This window comes from Mirounga leonina, unplaced genomic scaffold (genome assembly GCF_011800145.1).
Source record: "Mirounga leonina isolate KUSES-001 unplaced genomic scaffold, KU_Mleo_1.0 Mir_107, whole genome shotgun sequence".
Classification (NCBI taxonomy): Eukaryota; Metazoa; Chordata; class Mammalia; order Carnivora; family Phocidae; genus Mirounga; species Mirounga leonina.
In genome coordinates, this window is record NW_023270233.1 from 5,772,964 (window position 1) to 5,800,642 (window position 27,679).

The 27,679-nt window shown below is 46.6% G+C and overlaps 1 protein-coding gene across 1 annotated transcript; it reads left to right on the top strand.

The window, feature by feature from the left end:
• Positions 1-68: 68 nt before the first annotated feature.
• Positions 69-23,777, top strand: LOC118019087 (eukaryotic translation initiation factor 4E-binding protein 2). The gene is made up of 3 exons (XM_035017933.1): positions 69-301; positions 17,476-17,661; positions 18,639-23,777. Exons 1-3 carry the CDS (start codon positions 157-159, stop codon positions 18,668-18,670), a joined length of 363 nt encoding a protein of 120 aa, XP_034873824.1. The 5' UTR covers positions 69-156; the 3' UTR covers positions 18,671-23,777.
• Positions 23,778-27,679: the final 3,902 nt, after the last annotated feature.

The window sequence follows — 27,679 nt, forward strand, 5'->3', positions numbered from 1 at the left end:
GGAGCGAGCGGAGCGCGCCCAGCCCCGCCCGCCCTTCCGCCCGCGGGAGCAGCCGGAGCAGCCCGGGCCCCCAGCCGCCGCCGCCACCGCCGCCGCCGCCGCCGCCCCCCGCCTACCCGCCCGCCGGACAAAGCCCGAGAGCCCGCGCGCAGAGCCATGTCCTCGTCCGCCGGCAGCGGCCACCAGCCCAGCCAGAGCCGCGCCATCCCCACCCGCACCGTGCCCATCAGCGACGCCGCGCAGCTACCTCATGACTATTGCACCACGCCCGGGGGGACGCTCTTCTCCACCACGCCGGGAGGTGAGCGCCGGCCGCCCCGCCGCGGCCCGGAGCCTGCAGCCCGTTTCCTCCGCCGCGTCCTCGCCGGCCTCCCGCCGCGGGCCTTTAACTCAGGGCGTGTCCAAGCGTGGCCGCCTCCGCAAGCGCAGCTCCGCCAAAGCCCCCCAACCCCGCCCCCCAGCTCCTCCAAAGCCCCCGTGAGACTGCTTTCGGGAGCCTTAACTTTGCGTTCTCTCTTGGCTGCAACTCGATTCAGCGCGCGCCCACTCTGGGAACGGGGCTCTCCCGTCGCTGGGCGGGGTGGGGGGGGAGCCCTTGTTCCCGCTTCGTGGCAGCTTTCCCCGCTCGACCCAGTTTTCCCCCCTCTGCCTCCTCCTGGGCCGATTCGTCTACACTTGGCCTGGCTCTCGTTCTGCGTTGCCTCTGCCTCTTGCCTGTCGTGCATTTGTGCACATTAATGCTTGATTTTGGAGCTCTGTCCCGGGCCTTTTTAGAAAGAACAGGCAGAGTATTTCGCTCTTGGGACTCTGCGATGACTTGTTTTGCTGCTTTTAGAACGGCAGGAGGAGGCTGGAATGTAGAGTTTGGACGCCTCGCCCAGCGTTATCCTGCTTTGACAGCATTGTTTACTTGCTGGACGAGGCCCCACGAGAGGGGGGCGGGGAGTCCCCAGGCTCAGGCTAGGGGAGAGAATGATAAAATAATACTCAAGAAATAGCCAAGGGAAAGGACGTGGGGGTAGTAGAACGCTGGCAGTCCTGACGATAGGTTTTTGGCGGTGACGCTTTTGGGGATAGATGAGGAGGGCATTGGCAAGAAGGGCACCCGGGTCGGTGGGATTGCTTGGTTCTGGGGAAGGGCAGCGCAGGGAGAGTTTTCCGAGCATTGCTTTTCGAAGTATGACCAGGAACTGTTTACAAGGAAGAACACTGGGGTGGAGGTGAACCACGTTGAATTTGTCACGGGAAAAGGGAGCTCAAAGGTTGTGTGTTCCCTGACTGGGCTGTTCTTCAGGGGGAGGGGACTAGAGAGCAATCTTGTGGGACCTTATTGAAGGGATGGCGCTTCATTTTAACTTCGGAACTTTGCCTTCTTTTGGTGTTGGGGTGGCCTCTCTAGAGGGTTGAACTTTGCTGGCAGCCTCTGCCGGAGGAGATGGCTAGCTTCGTTCCTGTGGGCTGGGCTCACCAGTTGAACTACAACCAATCCGGTGCAGTTAGGCCCGGGTGATCCTTGAATTGGTTGCACAATAGCAAGGCCCACAGAGTAGGAAGACTTTTTTGCCAACAAGGGATAAAAATGAGGAGAGAGCTCTACAGAGGAATCCATCCAGGCCACTTTAGGGGACGGGTGGCTGCCTTGGAAGACTTTAAAATGACCCAAGCAGGAGGAGTTCATCAGAGTTTTTGGATAGCTGGGCTTAGAGAGGCTTTAACTTTGCAGGACAGTGGGATGACTCCGTGAGGAGAACCCTCCCTCGTGACCTGATCTGTTCAAGGCCAGCCCCTGAGCATGCTTCGATCCTGCTTTTTGATCGTGAAAGATTTTGGCAGACCAGTATCTGCTCCAGATAGAGTTGTCCTGAACTTGAGCTGACAGCTTTTAAGAAATGGGTACTGTTTTCCAAGGTGATAGGAAGGGATTTATAACTTCTTGCAAAATTCTTTGTGGTACTGGTCAGTAAATGCCCGCGCTTCTAGCCGTTGAGAACATGTCATGGTTAACAACTGCACTCAGCTATTATTTATGCGGGGAAGGAACTGAACTTTTAGCTATATATTAATCATTATTCCCCTGATGGAAGAGCCACAGAGGGGGTACCTTTCGGGCATATTTCAAACAGCCAAGCTACGTTGCTTTTAAAATAAGGACACAGTCTTTAAACATTGCTTTAAAGATAGAAGCCTGTTTCATAGTCTGGATTAGTTCCTTAAGTGCTTAGAAAGATTCTGCCAGAAATACTGATTCATTTACCCTTCCTTCCAACTTACAGTCACTACTGCTTTCTCAAATATCACTTAACCTGTCTCCCGATAGTTTCTGTACACAGTTTTTTGTTTCAGATTTAAATACTTGTCATCTTAGCTCATCTATTACATTGAACTTGTATTTATTGGTAGAGCAGGTTGTAATCTTTGGATTTTTAGCACGAAGACTTAACATAATGCGTTTATAGGATATAGCACTGTTGGGATTGGATTTAATCACTCTTAACTCAGTGCTGTTTAGATGTGCAGTAGTTACTGATTTAATATTTCCCCCTTTGGAAACTTTCCCCTCCTCTGGTGGTTTGCTCATCTCTCTTGTACGTTCCTCTCTCTCCCACCATATAATTGAGCCAGGGGAAGATAGTTTTGTTATTTGGTCTCCTCCAGGCACCTGAATTAATGTGATTAGGTATTTTAAATGAGTTTTGTGGGCCTAGTGCAGTGCTTTGCACAAAAGAGCACCACAAACCAAAGTAGGAAAATGCAGTCCTTGCTCTCAGTGATCTTAAAATCTTGAAGGGGGTTGGGGACTGATAAGATTTTTTGTTTTAGAACAAAAAAAACCGTATAGAATCCAGTGCTAACATACATTTCAGGTGTGAAAACATTAAGAAAAATGATAGTAAGCTTGCATGGGAAATCTCTCTTTAGTGGGAAGGAAGGGGATTAGCATGTCCTGTCTTAAACTTCTGGAAACCTTCTGGAGTGTCATACACGTGTTGGCAGTATTCCAAGATAACAGTTGATGTGCTGAATGCCCTAAATGATCAGACTGGGCAGGGACATTCACAACATAGTGAACTTATGATTTCTTCTCCTTTGAGAGTTCTTCATTTTTGGGGGATCAGAGGTTACAGCCTACCCCTTGGGAAGGTTTCTCAAAACTGCCTTCTCATGGTTTAGGAAATGAGAGGTGGGTGGAAACGGACTTGCTCTGACCTTTGGATTTCTCAAACTGCTAGAAGAGTACCTACCTGTTTTCATTGTTAAGGAGGAGGAACATTTTTGTTGAGTAAATTCAAGGCAAAAAAAAAAAAAATGCCCTTGGATTTTATTTTACTTTGTTTTATCTGCCTGTGGAGGAGTGAGGATGCTATTTGGCTCTTCCTTTGAGAAGCTACATCTAGCCTCAATGGAAGGGAAAGTTACTGTAGTTGTCTTCACTTTTATAACACTTTGGTTAGCTGGAAGGCACCTGATGCTCTCGTAAGTTCTGAACTTTCTCCTTCTAGGAGTGTTGTGCTCTGGGAAACGAACAGAAACAGAGAGAACTCTTTAGCCTTCTTTCTGCCTTTCTTTTCCTGCATAACATCCTCATCAGCTGTGGAAAAGTGCTGTTGCCATAACAAGAGTGCCAACGGGGAACTAACTGTGATGGTCTAAAATCTTGTTCGTGCTGCTGTTTCCTCGGCCAGCTGGAGAGTTGCTGTGATGGGTTCGCTGGGTCAGAATTACCTGAAGGCCATTGCAAGGGTCTGGAAATAAAGAAGGTAGGAAGAAGGGAAAATAATCCTCTTGGAGTGAGCTATAGTAAAATAAGAGTATTTGAGAGGAGTCCAAAGTTTTGACCTGGTTCCCTTCTTGGGAGATGAATAGAGCTCTATGTAGATCTGGGGAAGGAAGGTCAGTTTCTGACTGTTGTGAAATTTCTAACTCCATGACCTTGGGTTGAGTTTATTCTAGGCCAAAACCTTCTGAACCAACAAATGTACTTACTTGGCTCCCTAGCTTCGTTATTAACCAAAGGACTTCCTTATGACATGGGAGAAGTACATGAAAAGCATAATGAAAGGTGTTCAGTCCCTCTCCTTGTGTTTGAGGAAGATTGCGTTTACTTATCTCAGAGTAACCCAAATTATTAACATGTTTGTCATTCTGTGGGAGATTCAGCTGAGGTCTCATATTCATCAGCTGCCAAAGTATATATTAAAGAAGATGTACTTCAGTTTTTATGTTGGGTGCATTTTTTGCTCACAGAGGATTGAATTCTGGGGCGCCTGGGTGGCTCAGTCAGTTAAGCGTCTGCCTTTGGCTCAGGTCATGATCCCGGGGTCCTGGGATCGAGCCCCGCATCGGGCTCCCTGCTCGGTGGGGAGCCTGCTTCTCCCTCTCCCACTCCCCCTGCTTGTGTTCCCTCTCTCGCTGGTCTTTCTCTGTCAAATAAATAAATAAAATCTAAAAAAAAAAAAAAGGATTGAATTCTGAGCCTGGGGGAGGCAGCAGTCTACGTCCTCAAAGCATATAGCAATGCACTGTTTGAAAGCCTCTGCCTGTCCTAAGTCAGATGCAGTCTGACCATGGAAGACAGCTCTTATAAATCGATAGTGTAGCATGTATGAAGGCCCTGTGCACAGCTCCTTCAGCTCGCTGAGGCCTGTTGTGGGCAATAGGAAGAGCGAAAAGTGATGAGTCTGTAACCTGACACTAGCAGGGTTACTCAGGAAAGACTTACGACTGGAGTCTTAACAACAGTTTTCTAAGAGGGGTCTTGCAAAGGGGTCCCTGGATGGCTCAGTAGGTAGAGCACACGACTCTTAACGTCAGGGTCGTGAGTTCAAGCCCCATGTTGGGTGTGGAACCTACTTTAAAAAAAAAAAAGGAGGCGTCTTACGTGGTTTGGCTGCACTGTAGGCTTGATTATGTGTGTGTGTAAAAATGTGCAGATCAGATAGGGTACAGTTAATGTGGAGTAAGCTAGTTCATCTGGTTGGAGAAGAATACAGCCTGAGCAGGAGAATAGTTTGTTGGTGAGCGGCAGAACTTTTTTTTGGCTTCCAGGTCTTTTTATGAACGATGTAATATTTAAACGATTTTTGTTACTCCATTTATAAATAATAGAACAAAAGTCAGTTGAGAATTGGAGTCATTCACCTTACTGAATAGGCAAGGCCTAGACTCTCATTTTCAAATTTGTTCATCGTGGAACTTGGTTTTGCGAAGGCCCCTTAGAACCCGTGTTTTAACAGGCAGCCGCTGTGCATCCTATGGGTGGCTAGTTTTTAAAGGTCCCCTGCACCCGTTCTCGGGCCATTGAAGCCAAAAGCTCAGAAATCCCTGAGTGTTTACATCTAAGTAAATCTTTCAGATCTTCAGGATGAATGCCCTGGCAGACAGAAGCTGTTCAATTCATTGAGTGGTTTAAGAAAGTAAAAACTTTAACAAGCAAGGAGAAATGAACTGGAGAATGCAATTCAATTCGTGTAGATTCCATGGGATTTTTAGTAGACAAGAGCATGTCGTCTGTAAATAGTGATAGTTTTATGTCTCCGTGGTTTATCTGAGTGCCTTTTATTTTTTTTGTCTAATTGCTCTGGCTAGAACTTTCGGTACAGTGTTGAACAGAAGTGGCAAGATAGTGTGAACAGATGCCCTTGACTTGTTCTCAGTGTTAGAGAGAAAACATCTAGTCTTTCACCATTAGGTAAGATGTTAGCTGTGGGTTTTTCATAGATACCCTTTATCAGATTGAGGAAGTTCCCTTTTCTTCCTAGTCTGTTGAGTGTTTCTGTCATGAAAGGGGGTTGGATTTTGTCAAATGCATTTTTTTTTTTTTTTACTTAAATAGAGTTGATTGTGTGATTTTTGTTTTTTATCCTGTTGACATGACATATTGTGTCAGTTGATTTTTGGATGTTGAACCAGCCTTGTATTCTTGGGATAAATCCCACTTGGTCATGGTATATAATCATTTTTATGCGTTGCTAAATTTGTTGTGCTAATACTTGGTTGAGGATTTTTACATCTCTATTCAGAAGAGGTATTAGTCTGTATTTTTCTTGTGATGTCTTTGGTTTTAGAATCAAGGTAATACTGGCCTCATTCAATTCTGATTATTTTAGAAATGGCCTGCTGCTTCTAGCAGAAATGCTGACTATTTACTGGTGAAGGTAGACCATTGTTGTCTAGGTGTTAAGAGACACTTTTCAGAAAGCGTGAGAGGCTTGTGATTCTTCATCTTAAGATGTCGTAATTAATCGTTTGGGCCTCAGAGGAGCCCGTGTCACCCCGAGAGACTGTTTATGTTAGAGTCAGGCTGCTTGTAGGTTGAAATGAAACTGTTCTCTGGTCAGGTAAGTTCCTAGAATCACGAATAGGCAGTAGATAAAAACAGTGACCTAGACCAGGGCTCTCTAGCCGACTCTTGCCTCTCACAGACTTGGTTGGTAGACTTCAAGCTCCTTACTTGAAAAGTGGAAGATGTTCATAGATAGGCATTATTTTTATTTTTTAAATAAGTGCCCAAGAGGAGGGAACTTTGGAAGAAAGCAGACCGTTGGAATGAAAGCCAAGTTTGAATCTGAATGTTTTCCCCATACCCAATAGCAGTGATCCTTCGTTAATTATTAGTATTACAGACAGAGGCTGAACCACATCTGTGAAATCTAATCCAAAGAACTGATCCAGGACACAGTCAGCAACCTGGCAGATCCAGTCAGCATTTTCCTGGAATCAGAGTGAGGCATTTTTGTAGAGATGATTTATTTTGGGATGAATGTTCAAGCCCACACAGAAATGGATGTATTTGAGGGGCGCCTGGGTGGCTCAGTTGGTTAAGCATCTGCCTTGGGCTCAGGTCATGATCTCAGAGTCCTGGGATTGAGCCCCGTGTCTGGGTCCCTGCTCAGTGGGGTGTCTGCTTGTCCCTCTCTTTCCCCCTCCCTCTCAAATAAATAAATAAAATATTTTTAAAAAATAGAAATGGACGTACTGGATGTACTTTATTATCATCCAGATCTTCTGACAGTCAGGGCTAGACAGACTTAAAATAATTTTGACATTTACTTAATATTAGTTTGTGGTTTGTATACCATTTTGGACCTGGTACTAGCTAAAAAGATAATCTTTTCAACTCATGTTGCAGCTGAGACTCGAGAGAACCAGATTTGCTTAACGTACCTCGTTTATTTGTGTTGTTCTCCTGACTCCTGGGTCACTATGTGTCCTTTCACAAATACTTTTAACTTCTCTGGATATTAGTTGCTTCATGTCTAAAATGACAGGCTTTTGCCAGATGTTCTCTAAGGCTCTCCTAACACTAGACCTTCAGTGTAGGAACACAGTCATTATCAACTTCCCTTTCAGCCTAGGCGTGTGTTCTGTGATGACTGTGTCCTAAGTGACAGGGCCAGGAGCCATCCCTTGACAATATCTTGGAAGTCGTTGTTCCCAGTTATTGAAACTTAGAGTTAAACAAAGGACAGTAGGATTGGCTTTTCACAAACCTTAGACGTCTCCCATTTGCCATAGTACTTTGGTCATACTAAGTTATAAGATCCTGAGGCTCCAGTTGTACCTTCTGTTGATGTAAAAAATTGCCCCTCTCTTGATTTTATTAGCACTTTAGGGATTTGATGGTGGCCCACACTGAATGTATTTTGGCCACCATCAACCTCCCTGGAGGGGGCTGGCTTAGGCAGCTTTTAGTTTCCTCTGGGTTATCTGGCATAGAGCTTTTTAGGAGTCTGTCTTTTCATCCAGAGTCTCCATGAAGAATAGATGTTTAAGCAGACATTTTTTTTTTTAAGTGGCAGTGTGCCAAGCCCCAGGATATGCACCATGGCTACCAGTCATGGCTTCCCCCAGTGTCTGGTCTGTTGTGCATCTGACCCAGTTCTGGCCAAATGAGATGTAGGGGAAAGTCTGCTAAGGGTTTGCTGAGAAAGATTTTCTCTTGGATGGAGAGAGTCCCCTGAGGGAAGCCCTGTTTAATTCCACACTCCCCCTTCCTCCTTGAACACTGTTGTGTGGGGGTGAAGGTCCATCTTAGCCTTTGGAGGAATCTTGTCACCAGCTTACTCAAGCTATGCAATTTGGGCAAGTTACTTGATGTTTCTGAGCTGTCGTTTTGCATGAATAGATGCTTACTTCTAATATAGGAAGCAGCCATAGTTAAACAGAACTTTATGCTGGGGACCCTATGAAAGTATAGTAATGACTACCCTGTTCAGTTAACCACATTACAGTGGGCTTTCTCTAGGTGGTTTAATTTGAAGTTAATACAATTTCTTGAAAGTATATAGCATAATCCCTGGATTAATTATTTAAACTAAGCTACTTGGTCTTGAAAGAGACCCTTAGGCTTGAATGACCTTGTTTACGTACCTAACCATCTTGGTAAGCGTAATTTTGGGCCTCTTTCATTGGTCTTCTTGGTCTTTGCCATTTTGAAAACTTTGTTTTTACTGTTTTCCTGGTAATGTCAGCATCTAGAAAGCAATGGGGTCAAGGTATTAGATTTATCTTAGTATCTGGTCGTTAAGGGATGAAGAAAATTTATAAATGTCTAATGTTAAAAGATTTTAAAGTTCTTATTTGTTCTGAAGTCCAAACATGTAGACTGAAGTAATATATGCACATTTTAAAAATAAGATGGAAAGGGGCGCCTGGGTAGCTTAGTTGGTTAAGTGGCTGCCTTCGACTTGGGTCATAATTCCAGGGTCCTGGAATTGAGCCCTGGACTGGGCTCTCTGCTCAGCGGGGAGTCAGCTTCTCCCTCCCCTTCTGCCCCTGTTCCTGCTCTCTCTCTCCTAACAAACAAATAAAATCCTTAAAAAGAAAAGAAAAGAAAGAAAAACAGAAGCACCTAAAATGCAAAGTAAAATGCCAGGAGACAACCGCTTTTAACGGTTTTTGTTTCTAGTGCTTTTATTGGTTACCGCTGTTGCTGTACATACATGTGCACCACAATTTCTTGGCTTGTTAATGTTAGATAATACCATTGATTCCCTGTCATGGAAGATGAGTAATCTGGAACACTTTCATTACTTTCTCCCTCTCATTTCCGCTCCCTTCTCCATTTATCAGTTTTTGTAAATTGTATTATCGGTTCTGGTTCTTCTGATAGTTACCTTTAAAATGTAAAATAATAGAGTCAAAACCTCCCAGGCACAATCTGTCAATTTAGCTCTCCGTTATATAAAGTTGTACCATCCATCCCGTCTCTACTTCCCTGGTAGGTCAACTTCTCCATTATTTTGACAGTATCAGGGCCTGCAACATTTACATACTCTCCTATAAGTATTCTTCTTTGCTTTTATTATAGTTTGATCACAAATTGTGAGATCTGGTATATAGCATATATGATATTTTGGTTCTTAACTTTTCATGGCGGTCATGATCTCAGAGTCCTGGGATTGAGTCCCATGTCTGGTTCAATCCAAGGGGCATGATTATTTTTATAGAAAACGAAATGGAAAACTCAGTGGAAGGAAAAGCGTCCTTTGTCAAGGTGAAATAGAGAATTTTTTTTTTTAACACTCCCATCAAATGATCAAAATCACGGCGCCCTCCCTTTTTTTTTTTTTTTTTTTTTAAAGATTTTACTTATTTCTAGAGAGAGTACACACCCGGGGGAGGGGCAAAGGGCGAGAGAGAATCTCAAGCAGACTTCCTGCTGAGCATGGAGTCCCACTCGGGGCTCAATCTCACGACCCTGAGATCATGACCTGGGCCAAAATTAAGCTGTCTAACGCTTAACTGACTGAGCCGTCCAGGCGCCCCGCAGGCCATTTTAATGTTATATTCAAGGTATGTCTTGTATGGTCTTTTGTTTTCCTTTTTCAGGAATTTAAGATTAACTGACTTCTAGTTACTTGTGGCTGCATTGGTTGACATGAAACGGGCCTGACATAAATGTGGCGGGCTCTTTGGATGAAACGTGGATTACCAGCAAGTTCTTACTTTAGAAAATAGATGTCTGTGCATGCATATGTATAAGAGACCTTGAGTATTGTAGGTTTTTTAGTTTTTGTCTTGGAATAAATATAATCTCATGGTAAACACAATATATAACAAAGGAAACAAAGGTTTTTTTCTTGCCATTTTGTTCATAGTCGAATCTTAATGTTTTTCTTTGAGTAGTTTTGATTTTTTGAATGGTCAGGTGCTTTTGAATCACACCATAGATCCTTAGTCACTGACAGGCTGATTCCCCACTTTTGCTCTCTATCTGCTACAGTGAAACTTTTTTAGCTTGCAGCGATCTAAAATTCAAACACCTAAAATGCTGTACTTTGTGCTCCTGTTTTCCCTGGCCATATTTGAGAACATTAGTGGCAACCCTTAAGATTCCAGTTCTTCAGGGTGTCCTCTAATTAATTTGCTTTGTTTGCATTCACAACCAAATGTATTTTAGGAATCCACTAAAAAACTACTAGAATTAATTGAGTTTAGCAAGGTTGCAGGATACAAGACTGGTATACAAAAACCAATTGTATTTCTGTACACTTTCAATGGACAATGCAAAAAAGGAAACAGTTCCATTTCTAACAACATGAAAATAATAAAATATATAGGAATAAATTTAATGAAAGGAGCACAAAACTTACACTGTGGAAACTACAAAACATTGTTGAAAGAAATTGGAGAAGACCTAAATAGATGGAAGGGCATTCCACATTCATAGATTGGAAGACGGCATTCTTTTTTTTTTTTTTTTTTTTTAAGATTTTATTTATGTATTTGACAGAGAGAGACACAGCCAGAGAGGGAACACAAGCAGGGAGAGGGGCAGAGGCAGAGGGAGAAGCAGACTCCCCACCGAGCAGGGAGCCCAGTGTGGGGCTCAATCCCAGGACCATGGGATCACGACCTGAGCTGAAGGCAGATGCCTAACCAACTGAGCCACCCAGGCACCCAGGAAGACGGCATTCTTAAGATGACTGTATTTCCCAGATCTACACATTCAACACAGTCCCGTCAAAATTCCAGCTGGCTCCTTTGCATAAGTTGACAAGCTGACCCTAAAATTAATACGGAATTTTAAGAGACCTAAAATAGCCCAATTTCAATAATTATTACAAATCAAGACAGTATGGTGCTGCCATAAGGATAAACATAGATCAGTGGAATAGAATTGAGAGTCTAGAAATAAACCCGTACAGTTACGGCTATTTGATCTATGACAAGGATGCCAAGACAATTAAATGGGGGGAAATAGTCTTTCCAACAAATGATACTGGTACAACTGGATATCCACGCACAAAAACTGAAGTTGGACCCCATGACTCGAAGACCTAAATGTAAAAGCTTAAAACTATAAAGCCTTTAGGAAAAAACATAGGCACAAATCTTTATGACCTTGGTTAGCAAATAGGTTCTTGAGTATGGCACCAAAAGCACAAGCAACAAAAGAAAAAGACATAAATTGGACTTTGTCAAAATTAAAAACTTTTGTGCTTCAAAGAATACCAGTAAGGGAAAAAGCAACCTACAGAATAGGGGAAAATATTTGCAAATCATGTATGAGTAAGGGACACGTATTCATAAATATAAAGAACTCTTAAAACTCAAAAGTAAACAGACAACCCACTAGAAAATGGGCAAAGGATCTGAATAGACATTTTTCCAAAGAAGATGTCCATTGGGATGGCCATTAGGCATATGAAAAGATGTTCAAACCATTATCCATCAGGGAAGTGCAAATTAAATCAAACCACAGTGAAATTTAAGAAACAAAACAAATGAGCAAAGGGGAAAAAGGGAGGGAGAGGCAAACCAAGAAACCAACTCTTCACTATAGAGAACAAACTGATGGTTACCAGAGGGGAGATGGGTGGGGGGAGGGGTGAAATAGGTGATGGGGATTAAGAAGTATACCTGTTGTGATAAGCACCAGGTGTTGTATAAAAGTGTTGAGTCACTATATTGTACACCTGACACTAATATTACACTTTGTATTAACTAACTGGAATTTAAATAAAAACTTTAAAAAAATCAAACCACAATGAGATACCACTTCACACCCATAAGATAGCTATAATAAAAAACAGCAAGTGTGGGCTGCCATGTGTATACCCTCACATACTGCTGGTGGGAATGCAAAATGGTGCAGCCACCTTGGAAAACAGTCTGGTGGTTGCTCAAAAGATTTAACACAGAGTTAACCATATGATCTAGCAATTCTACTCTTACCAAAGAGAAATGAAAACATATGTCCACACAAAGATAGGTACATGAATGTTTATAGCAGCATTACTCAGAGTGGAAATAACCCAGATGTCCATCAACTGATTACTTGATAAAATGTGATATATACGTGTAATGGAATATTTGACAATAAAAAGAATGAAGTACTGAGAAATACTAAACATGGATGAACCTTGAAAACATGCAAGTATAAGAAGCAGTCACAAAAGATCACATATTGTGTGATTCCATTTATATGAAATGTCCAGAATAGGCAAATCTGTAGAGACAGAAAATAGTGGTTTCCTAGGGCTGCCGGGGTGGAGGGGGACTGCTCGATATGTATGGGTTATCTTTTGGGGGATGGTTGCAGTGTTCTAAAATTGATCACGATGATGGTTGCACAATTCTGTGAATCTGCTAAAAACTGTTGAATTACACACTTTGAACTATATGTGAATTACATCTCAGGAAAGTTGTAAAAAAAATGGATTTTATCGCCTCTGCAACGTCGTAGAAGTTCTTCAAAGTTTCCTTTATATCTCACACATTTAGGTAGACTCTGTACTGCTTATTTCCTAGTTGGTCAAATTACAGTTCTTTAATGCATATGCTATTGCTAATATATAATTTAGAAATAGAAAGCTTCCTTTCATCCTGTGCATTGTTTTTCACCGCCTCATCCCCAGAGTTCCAAGCTTGGCATACTGCAGAAGTAAGAATAATCTTGTTCTGACTTGCAAGTTGAAATGTTAGTTTAAGAATATCTGATGGTGAAACCTCACTCTTTTGAAACCTAGGCATGAACAAAAGTGGAGGTGATACAGCAAATATGCAAAGTGCTTCCACTAAGTCTCCTTTTATTCACTGGAAAGCCATCCCCCTCCCAGCCCGTTTGCTCTTTATTTTACATAGTGTTCTAATAAGCGAATCGCTGATTGCAAAGTCCCTACAAGGATAGAAGAAGCATCGGGTTAGGATAGGTGAATTGTGCGTCCCCCACCCCTCTTCCCCAAGTTCGTAAGTTGAAGCCCTAACCCTCAGTGTGATGATCTTTGCAGCTGGGGCCTTGGGATGTAATTAGGTTTAGATGAGGTCATGAGGCCCTCATGATGGATTAGTGCCCCTAGAAGAAGAGGCACTAGGGAGCTTGCTACTCCCTCCCTCCCCCCTCCCCACCCCACCTAAGGACACATTGAAAATGTGGTGGTCTGCATACGCAGAAGAGAGCTCTCACTCAGCGGAAGCAGACCATGCTGGCATCTCCATCTTGGGATTCTCAAGAACTGAGAAAATAGATTTGTTTAAGCCGTGGTTTTTTTTTTTTTTTTTTTTTTTAAGATTTTTATTTATTTATTTAACAGAGATAGAGAGCATAAGTAGGCAGAGTGGCAGACAGAGGGAGAGGGAGAAGCAGGCTCTCCACTGAGCAGGGAGCCTGATGAGGGGCTCGATCCTAGGACCCTGGGATCATGACCTGAGCCGGAGGCAGCCGCTTAACCGACTGAGCCACCCAGGCGCCCCTAAGCCGTGGTATTTTGTTGTGGCAGCCCGAGCTGACTGAGACTTGGGGAGAAAGGGGGTGTTCTCAAGCCTAATAGGGAGGAAACAATGAGGAAAGGGGCACTTGCAGGCTATTTGAATTCTGTACAGTGGAAGGAAAATAAAGCGCCTAGGCTCCCAGAGTTCGTAGGCCACAGCATAGTTTATGAAATGATCTTCAGAATGGTGACCCCCGTTCATCAAGCAAGGGTCAGATTGTTTTCTGTTTAAGGTGGTAAAAAGTTTTAAATCTGTACAAGAAGAACTTCCATCCAAAATAATTCGCATTATTCACTTTTTGAAAGTTAAACTGTTTTCTGCTATCCAAAATGACTCGTGCCTCATAATTTCCAGATGCCTTTTTAAGTTGTTACTACAGTTCTTATTTTTCAAAGCAAAGAGGGTGAAGGTAGATTTTTTACTTTCCTTGTCCTAAAATTGTATTTGAGACAGGACATAAGACCTGTGTCTCCTTTCCACTGGGGACGAATGATTTCCAACTTTTCCAAGTGTTCTCCGGGGGTTGGAGGGAGGCATGCAGAGGTGCTCTGCTAAGGTTAGGTTTATGGTGTGAGGCCTGTCATAAATGAGCTGTGGGCCTTTGCCTCTCAGTTATTCTAAAAGTAAAGATAGGAAGATAATTCTAGCCCACTGTAGGACTCGGAGACTTCCTCTGTGAAGTTTTCAGCCTTTGCCTGCCTCATTTAGCCTTCAAAATGAAAGAGCTGACAGGTAACAGTAATTAGAGCTGTTGACCTGGTTTGTGCCATGCTGTCCTTCAGAGATGATCCTCTCCAGCATCCCCTTTTACTACCAGCGAGGCCCCCTTTACTATTCTGAAATGAACTTGGATTATAGGACCTGCCTGCTCGCGTAATCTTTAAAACTGCATATTTCTGTTCTGTAAGCAAAAATAAGCAGATTACCTAATTTCTAAAATACATAAGTACCCGGGCCTTGGCAAACTTAGAAAACTGAAAAACAGAAACTGCTTCTACCAGTGTCTGTCGCCCTCCCGAGGGGGCAGTAACGGCCCCACCATCCTACTGTGTGCCTCTGGAGAAGCCGCACTCGGGGGACCAGCGGGGCGGCCCATCCGCTGCTCACCCCAGTGTTCATGCGTAAGTGGCAGTTACCGTCTGACTCCTTTCACTTCCAACACTGTGGCCCTACTCTGGGCGTCCCGGGCAAAGAGGCAGGGTGCAGAGCAGGCTGTGCTGGGAGTCCGCACACCAGGGGCTCGGTTCCAGTGTTGCCTCTCGTTTGCTCGGTGAGCTCCATCAAGTCACTTTCTGGGTGTCCGCTTCATCTGTCAAAGTGACCCCCCTAGCCCCTTCCGTCATCCTCTTCTCTTACTATTTCTTTCATATTTCGTCTATTCTCAGATCACTGTTACTAGGCTTTTGGTAGAAGATTGAAGTCGGGTTCTTTTTTTTTTTAGGATTTTATTTTTAAGTCGTCTTTACACCCAGTGCAGGGCTGGAAATCACAACCCCTAGACCAAGAGTCACACGCTCCACCCACCAAGCCAGCCAGGTGGCTCCGAAGTTGGGTTCCTCACTTTAATGAACAGGAGAATGCCCGAGGAACTTAAAGATAGGGATTTCCAGGTTCGAAGCCCCAGGGATTCTGATTCAGGTAGAATATTTTTAAACAAGCTTTCCAGAGGATTCTGGTGCAGATACCTGCAAAAATATACTGTCCTAATAGGTGCCAAATATGGCACGGCATTTGTCTTAGTACTTTATCATGGAGAGCCTGAGAGCCAGATACTTTATTTTCACCTCTTATAAATCATAAATATGATTGTGTATGCAGTGTAGTTGTAACAGAACTAGGTAGTAAGAAAAAATTGATCTCCTTTGGAGTTGGTTTGAAAGCCTTAAAGGTTTTGTTTTGAGATGCCTACATGTGCTAATGGATGCCCATCTGAGAACATTGCTTCCATTCGGAGACACTGAGTCATTCTTTCCTGTGACAGATTTTGTAGTACCAAGAGGAGAATGTGTTTAGCACTTGATTCTGGTTGTAAAAGCAAGGATGCGGGGGGCGGGGGGGCAAATTGGAGGGTAGGAGTCTCTTTTGGCCATTTTCTCACCTAGAAACCACTAGTTTGACTCTTATTTTCCATCTAGTTGGAAAGAAATGACTTACTAGCATTTGCGTGAAACTGTCATGGTACTACTGTGATATGGATCCCGAGAAAACCAGAGTTTGTAATCCATTTTCCAGCTACTTAGCATGATGTCCGGGTCATCTCTTTAGCGTAAATGTTCATCTCCCTCCTTCTTTGGGAAGACTCCAGAATTTCCATTCTTGCAGTAGATGCCTTGCTTTTTTCCACTCGCTTCCTCACATTTCAGGTAGATTGGTTAGCTGTTTTGTTTTTCTGTTTCCGGGGATGTAGCTGTCACATGTTATTTGAGGAAATCTGCCTGAACCAGACTCTCCTTATGACAAGGAGTGCTTTCACTTGAGGATCTGTAAGCATTGACCAGCAGGCAGGAGTATTTAGATTCTCCCTCTTTAAGTGGGTAACTTCGTGCACAATCTAATTTTCATATACTACTACTTTTAACTTACATGCCTGAACCTTTTCCTTCTCTGGATTTAATCTTAGTGTGAGCAAGATGCCTCAATCTGACCACATCCCTTTGTTCTGTAGACAGGGGTGCTGGGTGGCCATTCCCCCTTTCTCCCCTCCTTCAGCAGACATCACTGAATAGTGGCCATGTCCTCGACCACTGAGCCAGCTGTGCTCCTAGGGTCTGGAGCAGAGCCCCAGGCGTCCGCTACACTAAGCCATCATCAAGCATCTCTAAATTGTCGCTTAGTTTTAGATCTTGTTTATAGCCATTTGTACCTTGGGCTGACCATGACAGAAGAAATAGAAGCAGTAGATTTTCTTAACTATTCGTCAGGTCAAATGCAGTCTTCAGAAGGATTGTTGTAAAACACTCTGGTAGTACTTACTGGGTTGCAGATTGTTTTGTAAAATAGAGAAGGGTCCAGCTTCTACCACAGCTCTGTCTGGGAAGAATGGTGGTCTCAGTGCCTTTGGAAAGCCTTCAACTTAAAGGCAGCGATCTATCTATTGGTGATTTTTTCACTTGTTTATTATTTCATTTAAAACTTTCTAAATGGTAGAACCAAGGTCACATAGAACTAAGACCTGGCATAAGGAAGTCACAGGCTTTAGAGAGGCAAATCGATAAACAGGTGACCTATAATAGGTGATATGTATGGAGTAAGATGCGGGAAAGAATTTTTTTTTTTTTAAAGGTTTTCCGTAAAGGAAGTGATGTTGGGGCTGAGCCTTAAAGATGAGCGGAAGAGGAGGAAAAGGCGCTCCTCCAGCAGAGGGGCCTGGTCCCAGGCAGGGAACAGAAAGCTTATCCTTTTTGCTTGAACTGTGAACCCTCAAGGGTTAGGTTTAGATGGAATTTAAAATAAATTCCCAGTAATATTATATGGTTGTTTTTTTTTTTTTTTAAGATTTTATTTCTTTATTTGACAGAGAGAGACACAATGAGAGAGGGAACACAAGCAGGGGGAGTGGGAGAGGGAGAAGCAGGCTTCCCGCGGAGCAGGGAGCCCAATGCGGGGCTCGATCCCAGGACCCTGGGATCACGACCTGAGCCGAAGGCAGATGCCCAACGACTGAGCCACCCAGGCGCCCCCCCTCAACCTTTTTTAAAGATTTTATTATATGTTGATAGCCCCTTAATTTGTTTCAGACTCTTGAACCCTGTTTTCCAGGAACCCGAATCATTTATGATCGAAAGTTTCTGTTGGATCGTCGCAATTCTCCTATGGCTCAGACCCCGCCCTGCCATCTGCCCAATATCCCAGGGGTCACCAGTCCTGGCACCTTAATCGAAGATTCCAAAGTAGAAGTAAACAATTTGAACAACTTGAACAATCATGACAGGAAGCATGCAGTTGGTAAGAGAACACCAATTTGGGGGGCCGAGTGGGTAGCCCTGGGAATTCAAATGTCAGTCGGCTACAGGTTGAAAAATTGATGCCTCAGTTACAACCGACATTCGTTTATAGGTCTCTAAGGTTCCCAGCTCCCAACACCCAAGGCTTACTGAACTGTTCTGGAAATCCTAGGTTCTAAATCATAAGTGAATCTAATCCGGGAGCAGGGAAAAATCCAAACTCAGGGCATAGGAAATCCTTAGATGAGTCCTTGAGCCAGGCCTCAAGTCCTGCCTTGCCTGGGCTGTACTGGACTAGGAGTAACACATAGAATAGAACTGAACAGGCCCCATTTCCATTGCCTTTCAGAAATAGATCTATTTCTTACAAGAAGAATGTCATTTTTGTGGTGCAGGGGGAAATAGGGTTTGTTTCCCGCATTTTCCAGGACTGCCTATGATACCTAGACACACAGACACACACACACACACAGACACACACACGCGCGTGCGCTGAGTAAGGAGTCCACTCTGTCTCTGTGGAAGCAGAAGAGGGAGTAGAAATGGCCAGCTCCTGAGGTTCGCCCCGGGTTGTACTCCCCGACCTCTGTGCGGGAGCCAGCATTCTGCCTCCTCAAATTCCAAATGAGCTTTTTCTGGACAATGTGTTGATTGAGAGCAGGGCCAAAGTTCAGAGCCTCCAGAAGAGTTTGCCGACATGATAGATGGCAAGGAGCTCCCGCTGGGGCCGCCTGTAGCCAGAGGGATGCTAGGCAAGTTTTCACTTGGATCTTCTTCCCCAAATCCAACTCCTTGTGGGTTGTTTGAGTGCCATTCTTTTTTTTTTTTTTCCAGATTAAAAAGACCAGCCAAAGCAATTACTTGTTTTAAGGCCGCAGAGAATGGGAGAGTTTGGATTCTTTTTTGACCCTCATGCAGAGGAATGACAGAGCTGCTTGGCTTTTCCTTTGGGGCTAAACTTGTCTTGATTCTTCCTAGGGGATGATGCTCAGTTTGAGATGGACATCTGACCGTCCCGCAGGAGCAGCAGGAAAGCAGCAGTGCTGAGGCTGTATACACCGGATTGGGCCCATCGGATCAACAGTGAACGGACAGAGGGGCAGCCAGCAGTCCCATTGCAGCCCCCGAGACCTCCTCTTCCTTCCTCTGGGTGCCAAATGATGCGAAGATGAGCTTCATCTGACCATTTCCCCTCCCTGTTTCCTGCCCCCCTTCCCAGTTACACAGAGTTGATCCAAGATCCTTGGCATATTTCCGTAGACCTAAGCAGCCCACAGAGGAAAGCAGTTAAACTCTGGCTTCCGTAGTCATTTTACAGTTGAGAAAACCTGTCCTCCCCCTACCCCCCATTTTTTAAAAATCCCAAATCAAATATCAACCTGCCAACAATTGCCTGGCTGGGAAGTCTGGGGAAGTGACACAGAGGTGTGGTGGGTTCAGCATTGTCCGTGTCCTGACCCTCTGTCTGCCCTCCCTGTCTCTCCCACCTGTGGTTCAGAGCTGTAGGAGTCTGGGTGTCGGGTCTTCACAGCCATCAGAGGGCAATGGTAATGGAGAGGAGAGCCACTCTCCCTCGTACCCTGAGCTGTTTGTCCTTCAGGCCAGAGTGCAGTTTGTACAGCTCTGCTAGCATCACCCTGCGACGTTTTCTGAGGTCCACTTCCCCTCCTTCCTCTGGCAGGGGTGTCTTCTGTCTTTGATATTCGAGCGCCGCTTCCCAGTCCTTCACTTAGCACATCTGTGCAGAAAGGTGTGAGCCCCACCTGAGGGGGGAGTCCTTGGGAAGCAGCAGGGCTCTCCTCTCCTCCTTCCTCCCTGCTAGTGCCCTGTTGCCCCCCATCCCCTTGTATCTGAGCCACCAGGGTGATTCTGCCGCTCCCTGCTCCCCGCTCCCCGCTCCCGTAACAGGCCTACCCAAGCGACAGGCACTTGGGGGGAGGCCTGGTTCATAGCGTTCTGCCGGGTGACCCTGAAGAATGACCTGGGCAGCGTGCTGAACCAGGTGGGTACTCAGACTCAGTAGTCCTTGCTTTCTAGTCCACCGAGCTTTGGGATATTCATTGTCTCTGATTGCAGTGTCTTATAGTTTGAGTTTAAAGGGTGACTTTCAGAATGCTCTTAGAAAAGAACCAAACTTTTTTCCTTTGTAGACCTGCTGAGGCTCCTGGGATAGATAAGCATGGGCTCGAAAGTGGGTTCTCCCCATTGTCTTGCCTTCCCCATCATACTCGTTGTCCCTCTCCCTCCCTCCCTCCCTCCCACCTCTCTCTCTGCCAGGCCATTTTTCAAATACACATCAAAGATACCTCAAGTGTTGGTATCTGATAATATCTCACTCCTCTTATCTGAGGAGTGATCTTTTATTTTTAAGATGACTACAGACCTATTTTTAGATATGTTTTCAATACGATTTTGAACAGCAACTTTTTAATTACACATCTTCCGGTGTTAGGAAGGTGAGAAATGTCCATGGGCGAGTCTGCTGCTCCCTGTCACCATCCTTTGTCTCCCTGAGTCCCTGACGAGCTCTTTGCTTCTCCCTCTAGTTTTGGGTGTGCATGTTTGCAGTTTGTAGTGGGTGGTGTGTCAAACTGGACCATTCTGCCTTGCCATGGCTTGTTTACGAGCGCCTCGTTCTTTCCCTCCCCGTTTGCTTTTTCATGCACCCCCTCACCCTCCCGACTATTGACTGGCACAATAATCCCGGGAGAGTGACCACCTTGTAGAAAGACTAACACCTCTGTCCTCATAGAACGACAAGTAAAGTAGCCGCTGGTGTCCTGGGAATTTCTGGTCGCATTTGGTGCCCTGAACCCTCTCATTAAGAGACCACATCCCAGGGTGAGAGTAACAGGCCAACTGGCTAGGAAAGAAAGCTGTTTGTTTTTCTTTTGAACTATGAAAAGACCCTGTTTATGAACACATTTTAGACAGAAGAGAGGAAGGCTGTCCAAGGAACTTTGTTCTGTTTTCTACTACAAAATGTGAATAGTACAAAGAGTGAACCTTCTGTGATGGTTGATGTTTCTCAGGAATAAGCTGGATCTCCAAAATTTGGGGGAGGCTTTCAGTCTCAAAAATTGATGATCAAAAAAAATATTTCCTTGTTTGTTTGTGTAATGTATCCCTGTTCTGATTTTAATTAAACTCCCAAATTTCGCTTTCCATACTCTTGGAAAAAGTTCAGTTGCACCGTCATTTGCATGAGAAGCTTGCTCAGGACCCCTTTGTCCCCTGGGAGCTTGATTCTTTGGGCATGAGACTTCTCGTTCTTCATAGCTGGCTTTGGCATTCATGGAACCTGGTTCCAACTCCAGGTAGTCGAGCAGTGAGCAGAAGAGCGCCTCTTCTTGATCTTTGTTGCTGCACTTGAAAATCTGGCCTCGCTGAACAGCGGGGAATGAATTTAAAACATGCCAGCTTGAGTGATGTCAAGGCGCCATTTTCCCCTTTTCTGCCATCTTGGGAAATCTCTGCACACGGTTCCCTAATCGGAGGCCATCTTTCTAGTTTTTGCAGGGAGTGTCAGCCGTGTGATACAGCAGCAGCCTGCTCCTTCAGTCTTCTCTGCAAGGCCCTCCTTACTGGTTGGTGTCCTTTCCTGGAGGCCACTGCTATGAGAGATACTTTGACCTCCATGAACCTGCATTTTAAAGATCGTTTCACAAGGCAACAGATTAACTTGTAACAGATGACACCTTTGTGCCATGCCTCAAGAATGATTGTTTCAGGGCGAGCCAGATCCAGAAGAATGAATAATCTCTCCTGGCTTTCTCTTGGGGAGGGAGAACCCTTAGGGGACCATCTGAGTGAGATGGTTCTTAAAATCTTAGTGATCATTTGCTCTTTTTATGAGGAAACCATGTTTCTGAACCTCTGAGGACAATCCATCTTGGTGGAAATGACCTCGTTCCTCCAAATTCCAGCAGGAGACACGCGTTGTCTTGGTCTGTCTGTACAGTATGGTTTGCTGAGACCACCACGTCTTCATATTCTGTTTAAATAGCTGAACGTCCTCAGGAGCACCCTGTCAAGCAGCTGGCTTCTTGGTATTGGGCTGTCAAGCCCGGAATTCTGTCATCCCACCTGTATTAGTTATCTTCTGCTGTGTGACAGATTACCCCCAAACTTGAAATCTTGAAAGAGCAAATGTTTTCTGTCAGCTTCTGGAGGTTAGGAATTGGGAGGCAGCTTAGCATGATGGTTCTGGCACAGGGTCGCCAGAAGTTGCCATCAAGATGTCGGCAGGGTCTGCAGTCATCTAGCTAGGACTGGAGAACCCACTTCTACGTGCGCTGTGGCTTGTTGGTGCGTTCTGTGCACACGGGTCTCTGTGTAGAGCAGCGCGAGTGTCCTCATACCAGAACAGCTGGCTCCCCCCTGAGCAGGTGACCCCAGGGAGAGGGCAAGAAGGAGTCTGCAGTGCCTTCCATGACGGCCTCTGAAAGCACACACCATCACCTCTTCCCTATTGTGTCCCTTAGAAGCAAGCTCCTAAGCCCGGCCGACACACAGGGGAGGGCAGTGACACCCACCTGTGAGGGGAGCAGTATCAAAGACTGTGAGGATCTACCTTAAAATCACCTCACCCCCAACAGAGGATAAAGTCAGTCCAACAGGGGGGTAGGTTAAACTAGATAACACAAAGAGATGTTGCTACTGCATCTCCAAACTGAAGAGAAGACAGACACTCTTCTCTTTCCCCAAAGTCAGCTGCTGGTTTGGAGAGTGGGGGCAAGAAATGACGATTCCCAAGAGAATAAAAAGAGCTCTACGTTTGCCTGGCTACCAGCAGTGCAAGGATGCTTCGGGGCGAGTCCTAGGCTTTGTGTCTCTCAGACTCCGCACCACGTCTTTGCATCTCCGTGAGCCAGGAACTGAAAGGGAATTGGATCCTTCTAACTCAGCCACTAAAGCGGACCTAATTGGAGTCAGGGTTGTTAAGGCAAAGGAAGAAATGTGAATGAGATGTTGGGTTACCGGGCTGAATGAAAGCTTCACGGTTCGGATTCAGGGTGAAGTAGATGATTGCATCTGGAAGCCAGGCCCCTGTCAGAGTCCAGGTGTTGGTACCTGGTCTCTGCAGCCATACGAGCTGAAACAGATTTGGGTCGGGTGGCTCACCCAAGAAGCCACTTCTCAGTTCAGTAGGGGCCATCTGGGAATTAGAAATGTCTGTCGGTGCTTGATTGCACCTCTGAATCCAGTGTGTGTCTTACCTGGGTGCCCGCCTCAGGCCGGGCTTCCTGATAGAGATGTGTCTTAAAGAGAGCCGATCAGTCGAACACATTCCTAGGGAGCCTCTCCTGGGCGTCTGGCGCCCATGCCCAGCCACGTTTTAGAGACTCGAGACATCTTCAGGATGCACGTTCCTGTCTGGCTTTATGCTCTGCCTCTTCTCTGGCCCTGCTTGGTGGAGCGTGCACTTGACTAAGAAGCATTGCTGCTGAGGCAGCCGTAAGAACAAGGGCACTTCCTCCACGAGGAAGGACTCCTCTTCACAGCACTTTCCCATGACTTGCCTTTTTCCTTCTGCTTTTGAGGCAGAGCCACAATAGATGGTCTTTCGTTTTGCGTTTGGGCCCCCAGCTCTTTGGGACCGTCCGACCTTGGTGCGGACAGCTGCGGCAGCATGAAGCCTGCTGCCTGGGTGGCTTGTCCCCAGAGCCCGCCGTTCAGCCGGCGCACGACCCGCGTGCCATCGAGGCAGCTGGTAGGAGGGGCTCATTGTGCTGCAGCAGGACCCCAGAAACGGGCTCTTTACTCTTTCTCCCCTTCTTGGGTATTCGATGGCGTGTCAAGCATCTTGGCTGCTTGAAGCCAGGGCCCCGGGCCCTTTGAGTTCTCCCGCAGAGAGGCAGTCCACTGCCTCTCCATCTGGGCCGGAACTTGCCGGTCGAGGCATGTTTCTGGACCACAGGCACAGCAGCTGTCTATTAATCTGCGAAACCCAATCACTTACCCACCCATGACATCTGGGACCGGGTAATCATTTTAAAGAAGCACGGTTTCTTTGGGAGGGCAGTGTCTGTCTGGACTTGGAAAGGGGTGTGGTTAACCGCGCCCCCCCATTCCTGTGTCCTAACCTCTCAGCTTTTAATAAAGGATGAAATCAGATCTTGAGGCAACTGGGTCACGATTCTTTTGAATGCTTATTCCCCAGGGGCATTTCCTGTTCTAGTAAGGATTTTCCAGTTTAGCACTGAGGTTTCCTTGAGGCTAGCTCAGGAATTTCTTACAAAAGACTAAGGAGATGGATACAAACTTATTTTCTCAAGCAATCATTCATGTCTCCTTTCCCACCCTCTGGAATTTAAATTTCATTCTCTGGGCTGGTCCTAGAAGTGAATACCTTGTGGCAAAACTAGATTTAAGAGGTCTCTTGAGTTCCTGTTCAGATGGTCTGTGGTTTCTCTTTGCTTAACAACTCTGCCTGCAGCCTGGGCCAACCACACGGTATGGATGGCCGGGGGAAATGTTGCCTAGGTGAAACACAGTTCCCTGGGTATTTAAATTCTTACTCTGCCACCTTTCTAAGTGTAGGGGGCTAACCGATGCTGCAATGCTTGATAATCATGTGGCCACGCTGAAATTTCCAAAGGGAGCTCTCGCCGGTGCTTACCCCCCAAATTCCTGGACACTTCTAACAGAGAGTTCCATGAATCTAGCCCAGAATAGCCAGTCTTGCCCCCGGTGTATCCCCTTCCTCTCCATCTTAATCTTTAAAAACAAAAAACCAAGCCCAGGCCAAGGGTAATTTTTACTTGAAACCAGGAGGGTGGGGAGGAACACGAGCTAAGGACGAGTTGTCCGAGTAAGCCATCCTGCTCCTGGTGGCCGTGGCCAAACCACTGAGTCCCATGAGCCAGTGCCTTTCCCTCCCCCAAAGAGGGAGCCCGCCTCTTCCCACCTGGGTACCCCAGGGGCAAGCCTCAAAGGAGGCATCTTGGAGAGCCCAGAGGACACTCACATGCCTAGGGGTCCATTTTAAGCATCTTTAAGATATTTTCTGTATAAAACAAATGCCCTTCCCTGTCTTCGTGCCGCCAGTGGCCCAGTTCCATCCACTGAACGGAAAAGTGGAGACTGCCGTTACTTCTTTGGTCTTCCCTTCGTCCCCTTAGACGTGGTCGCCCCCCGCCCCTCCCGTCATTTCACCATCGTGGATGGAGAGCGGAGGACACCATGCGGTCTTGAGGCAGTCCCGTGTGAATCCGTGATCACTTTTGTTGGTGTGGTTTTTTTTTTTTTTTTTTTTTTTTTTGGTAACTGTCCTAAACCAGCAGGTGTTTGGAAATTAGGGAAAAATTAAATTCTCACCAATGGTTGCTGTTACAGTTAAATCAATAAAGATCTTGAGTATCAACTTGTGTTCTGATTTGCTTACATTTTGGGGGAAACCCTGTGGATTTCACATGTGGAGGGTCTCGACCAGTGAGGTAAATGGGCAGAGATGGTGAGCCACCTCGTGGGGCGGTTCTCAGCATTGGCAGAGCACGGGCTTTGTCCGTCTGGCCCAGAGATGCAGCGAGATGCCCTGTCCCTTCCCTCAGAAGCGTGGTGGTGAACAGGTGCATGCGGGGGCCGGACACACCAGGTAGGCAGGCTCCTCTCTCCTCGGAAGCGCAGACAGCGGCTTTCCCTTTTTCCGATGAGGGCTGCCTGTGCCCCGAGGGGCACCTGTCAGAAATGCATCCCCTCGGGGGTCCTAAACTAGGCTGTGCTGCAGGAGCATCCAATTCCTTGCTATTATTAATCCAGTGAGTCCCACGTATCAATACTGCGAACAAGAATTCTGTCCTGTTGGAGATGTGAACAGAGGTCGGCAGAGTAAAAGTGGACTTGAGGAAACGTTTTCCTGTCCAGACAATGGTGTGGTTTAGTTCTGAGGCTTCAGACTGAGCCAGCCTTGAAGTCTAGCCGAGCTGCTTAGAGGCCGTGTTCCTTCCGCCAGGATTCTCTCAAGTAGGCGAGGGTTAAGAACTACCCCTTCCTGGGTGGCTGTGAGGCTCAAGGAAGGCGCTTAGCCTGGGGCCTGGTACATGAAGAGTTCGGGAAAGGGCTGGAGCACAGCCCAGTCGGCGTGGCGACCAGAGGTCAGCCAGCTGGGCCTCCTTTGCCTCGGGAATGAGCGAATTTGGGCGTGGAGCAGGCCTGGGGGCTGCACCCACCACCCAGCCCTGGGACCTCTGGAAGGACTCCTTAGGGGAAGATGGGGCCAAACCCTTCTGCTAGCACTTCATACATCCTTTCCTCTGCACAGAGGCAGGTAGGATGCTAACTTCCAAGGCTACTTAGGAATGCGGGGGCGGGGGGAGAAGGGGAGACGAGGTGGAGGCAAACACCCCACAGTGGTGCTTCTGGAGTCTTGACAACCGCCTCCCGGGTAGCCCCCGTTTCTGCTTCTCTCCTTCCAGTCTTTCCTTTTCTCCACTCCTACGTACCGCTAGGCCCACCCCCTGCCCTGACCAAGGACAGTAGGGCGTCCAATTGCCCCCACTCAGCTACCGGCCTGGCATGGCTCTAAGTACAGTAGACCTTTGCCTTGAGAGCACGTTAAAATAACCATGCTTTGAGAGCCCCATCTGGCCCCCAGGTTAGGGCAGGACTCCGTTCTCGGGGGCAGTCTTCCCTCCACACACGGGGCCCGGGGCACGAAGCCCTGTTGCTAGGCTTGGCCCCAAACGCCTCTGGCCCGGCAGCAGGATGACCCACTGCCGACAGGCCCGGCACGGAGCTCTCAGCAGGGCTCAGCAAAACGAAGTTTCACTCCTCGGTGCCCGCCGGCCTCGTCAGTGAGGTTTTGTTCTGAGTCAGTGGAGCTGCTGACTGTGAACTCTCCCACAGCTGTGGCCACAAGCAGCTTGGACTTTCGCTTTCCTGGCCCTCGCCATAGAAGAAATGTTGGGCACCTCTTTAGTAAGGAAGATGCTCTCAAGCCCCAGGGTTGGGATTTTCACTTCCCAGAACCTCGGTGTGGTAGTGGGATTGGGTCCAAATGTTTGGTTCCAGAGGCTAGGCCTTGACCCCAAAGTAGGGGAGCAATTAAGCTGCTATTCAGGACAGTGCCCCTGGGGCTCCAGAGACCAGAGCCGAGTTCTTGACCCCGCCCCTCCTAGCTGTGTGGTCAGGCCCTGGGCCTCCGGATGGGATAAAAAGCTGGCCTCACAGGGGTTCTGAATAGTCAGCTGCAGAACCCTATTGTGATTCGGGACTGCGGTGCCAGCAGGTCTATTTCCACCCCAGGAAAGGAGCAGCTAGAGCGGCTTGGTTGCCGAATCAGGGCATTAAGGTTTCTCAAGCCCAGGCCTGGCTCTAGCCTCACCAACCTCGGCCTAGGCCAGGATTACTACCTTGACTCAGCCATCGCTGCAATCGAGTCAGGAGGGGTTCCCACACGATGGGGCTCATTCTCGTAAGCCTGGAGCAGAAGTTGACCGGCTTCCTGGGGAAGCAGGGGTAGAACTACCATAGACTCGCATTCCCGCTAGATTGGCCCCCCTCACCCCGCCAAACAGAAACAGCCCCTGTTCTGGCAATGCTTAATGAGGTCAGCTAAAAGAGAAACAGGATCGCTGCCTTTGGGGTCTTTTCATCCAAAAGGCAAAGCTGTGCTCAGGTGCTTTGGGTAGAGCTTCCCACAAGAAAGCTGGGGTTCCTTCTGCTGGGCTGCTGGGTAGAACCCGAAATCAAGCCCGACTGCGAAGCCTGAGCAACAGAAGAGCTGGTAAAGGTTAGAGAGAGAGGGTATGGCAGGCCTGGGGCTCAGCAGGCTTCGTAAGCTGTAGAGGGAGATGGGGAGATGGGGATAAGGCCCAGAGGACAGTCCATGATGTAGGACCTGCTAACAGACATGTTAGCACTTTACAGGAGGAGTCTGAGCAAGGAATTAGTCACCTGAGGCCACACAGCTTCTCAGCGGCGCGGGTGTGACCATAACCCAGGTCTCAGGCCACCGTCGCCCCTGCTGGACGGGAAGCTCAGGGGCCTCATTAACAGCACACAATGAGACACCGAGG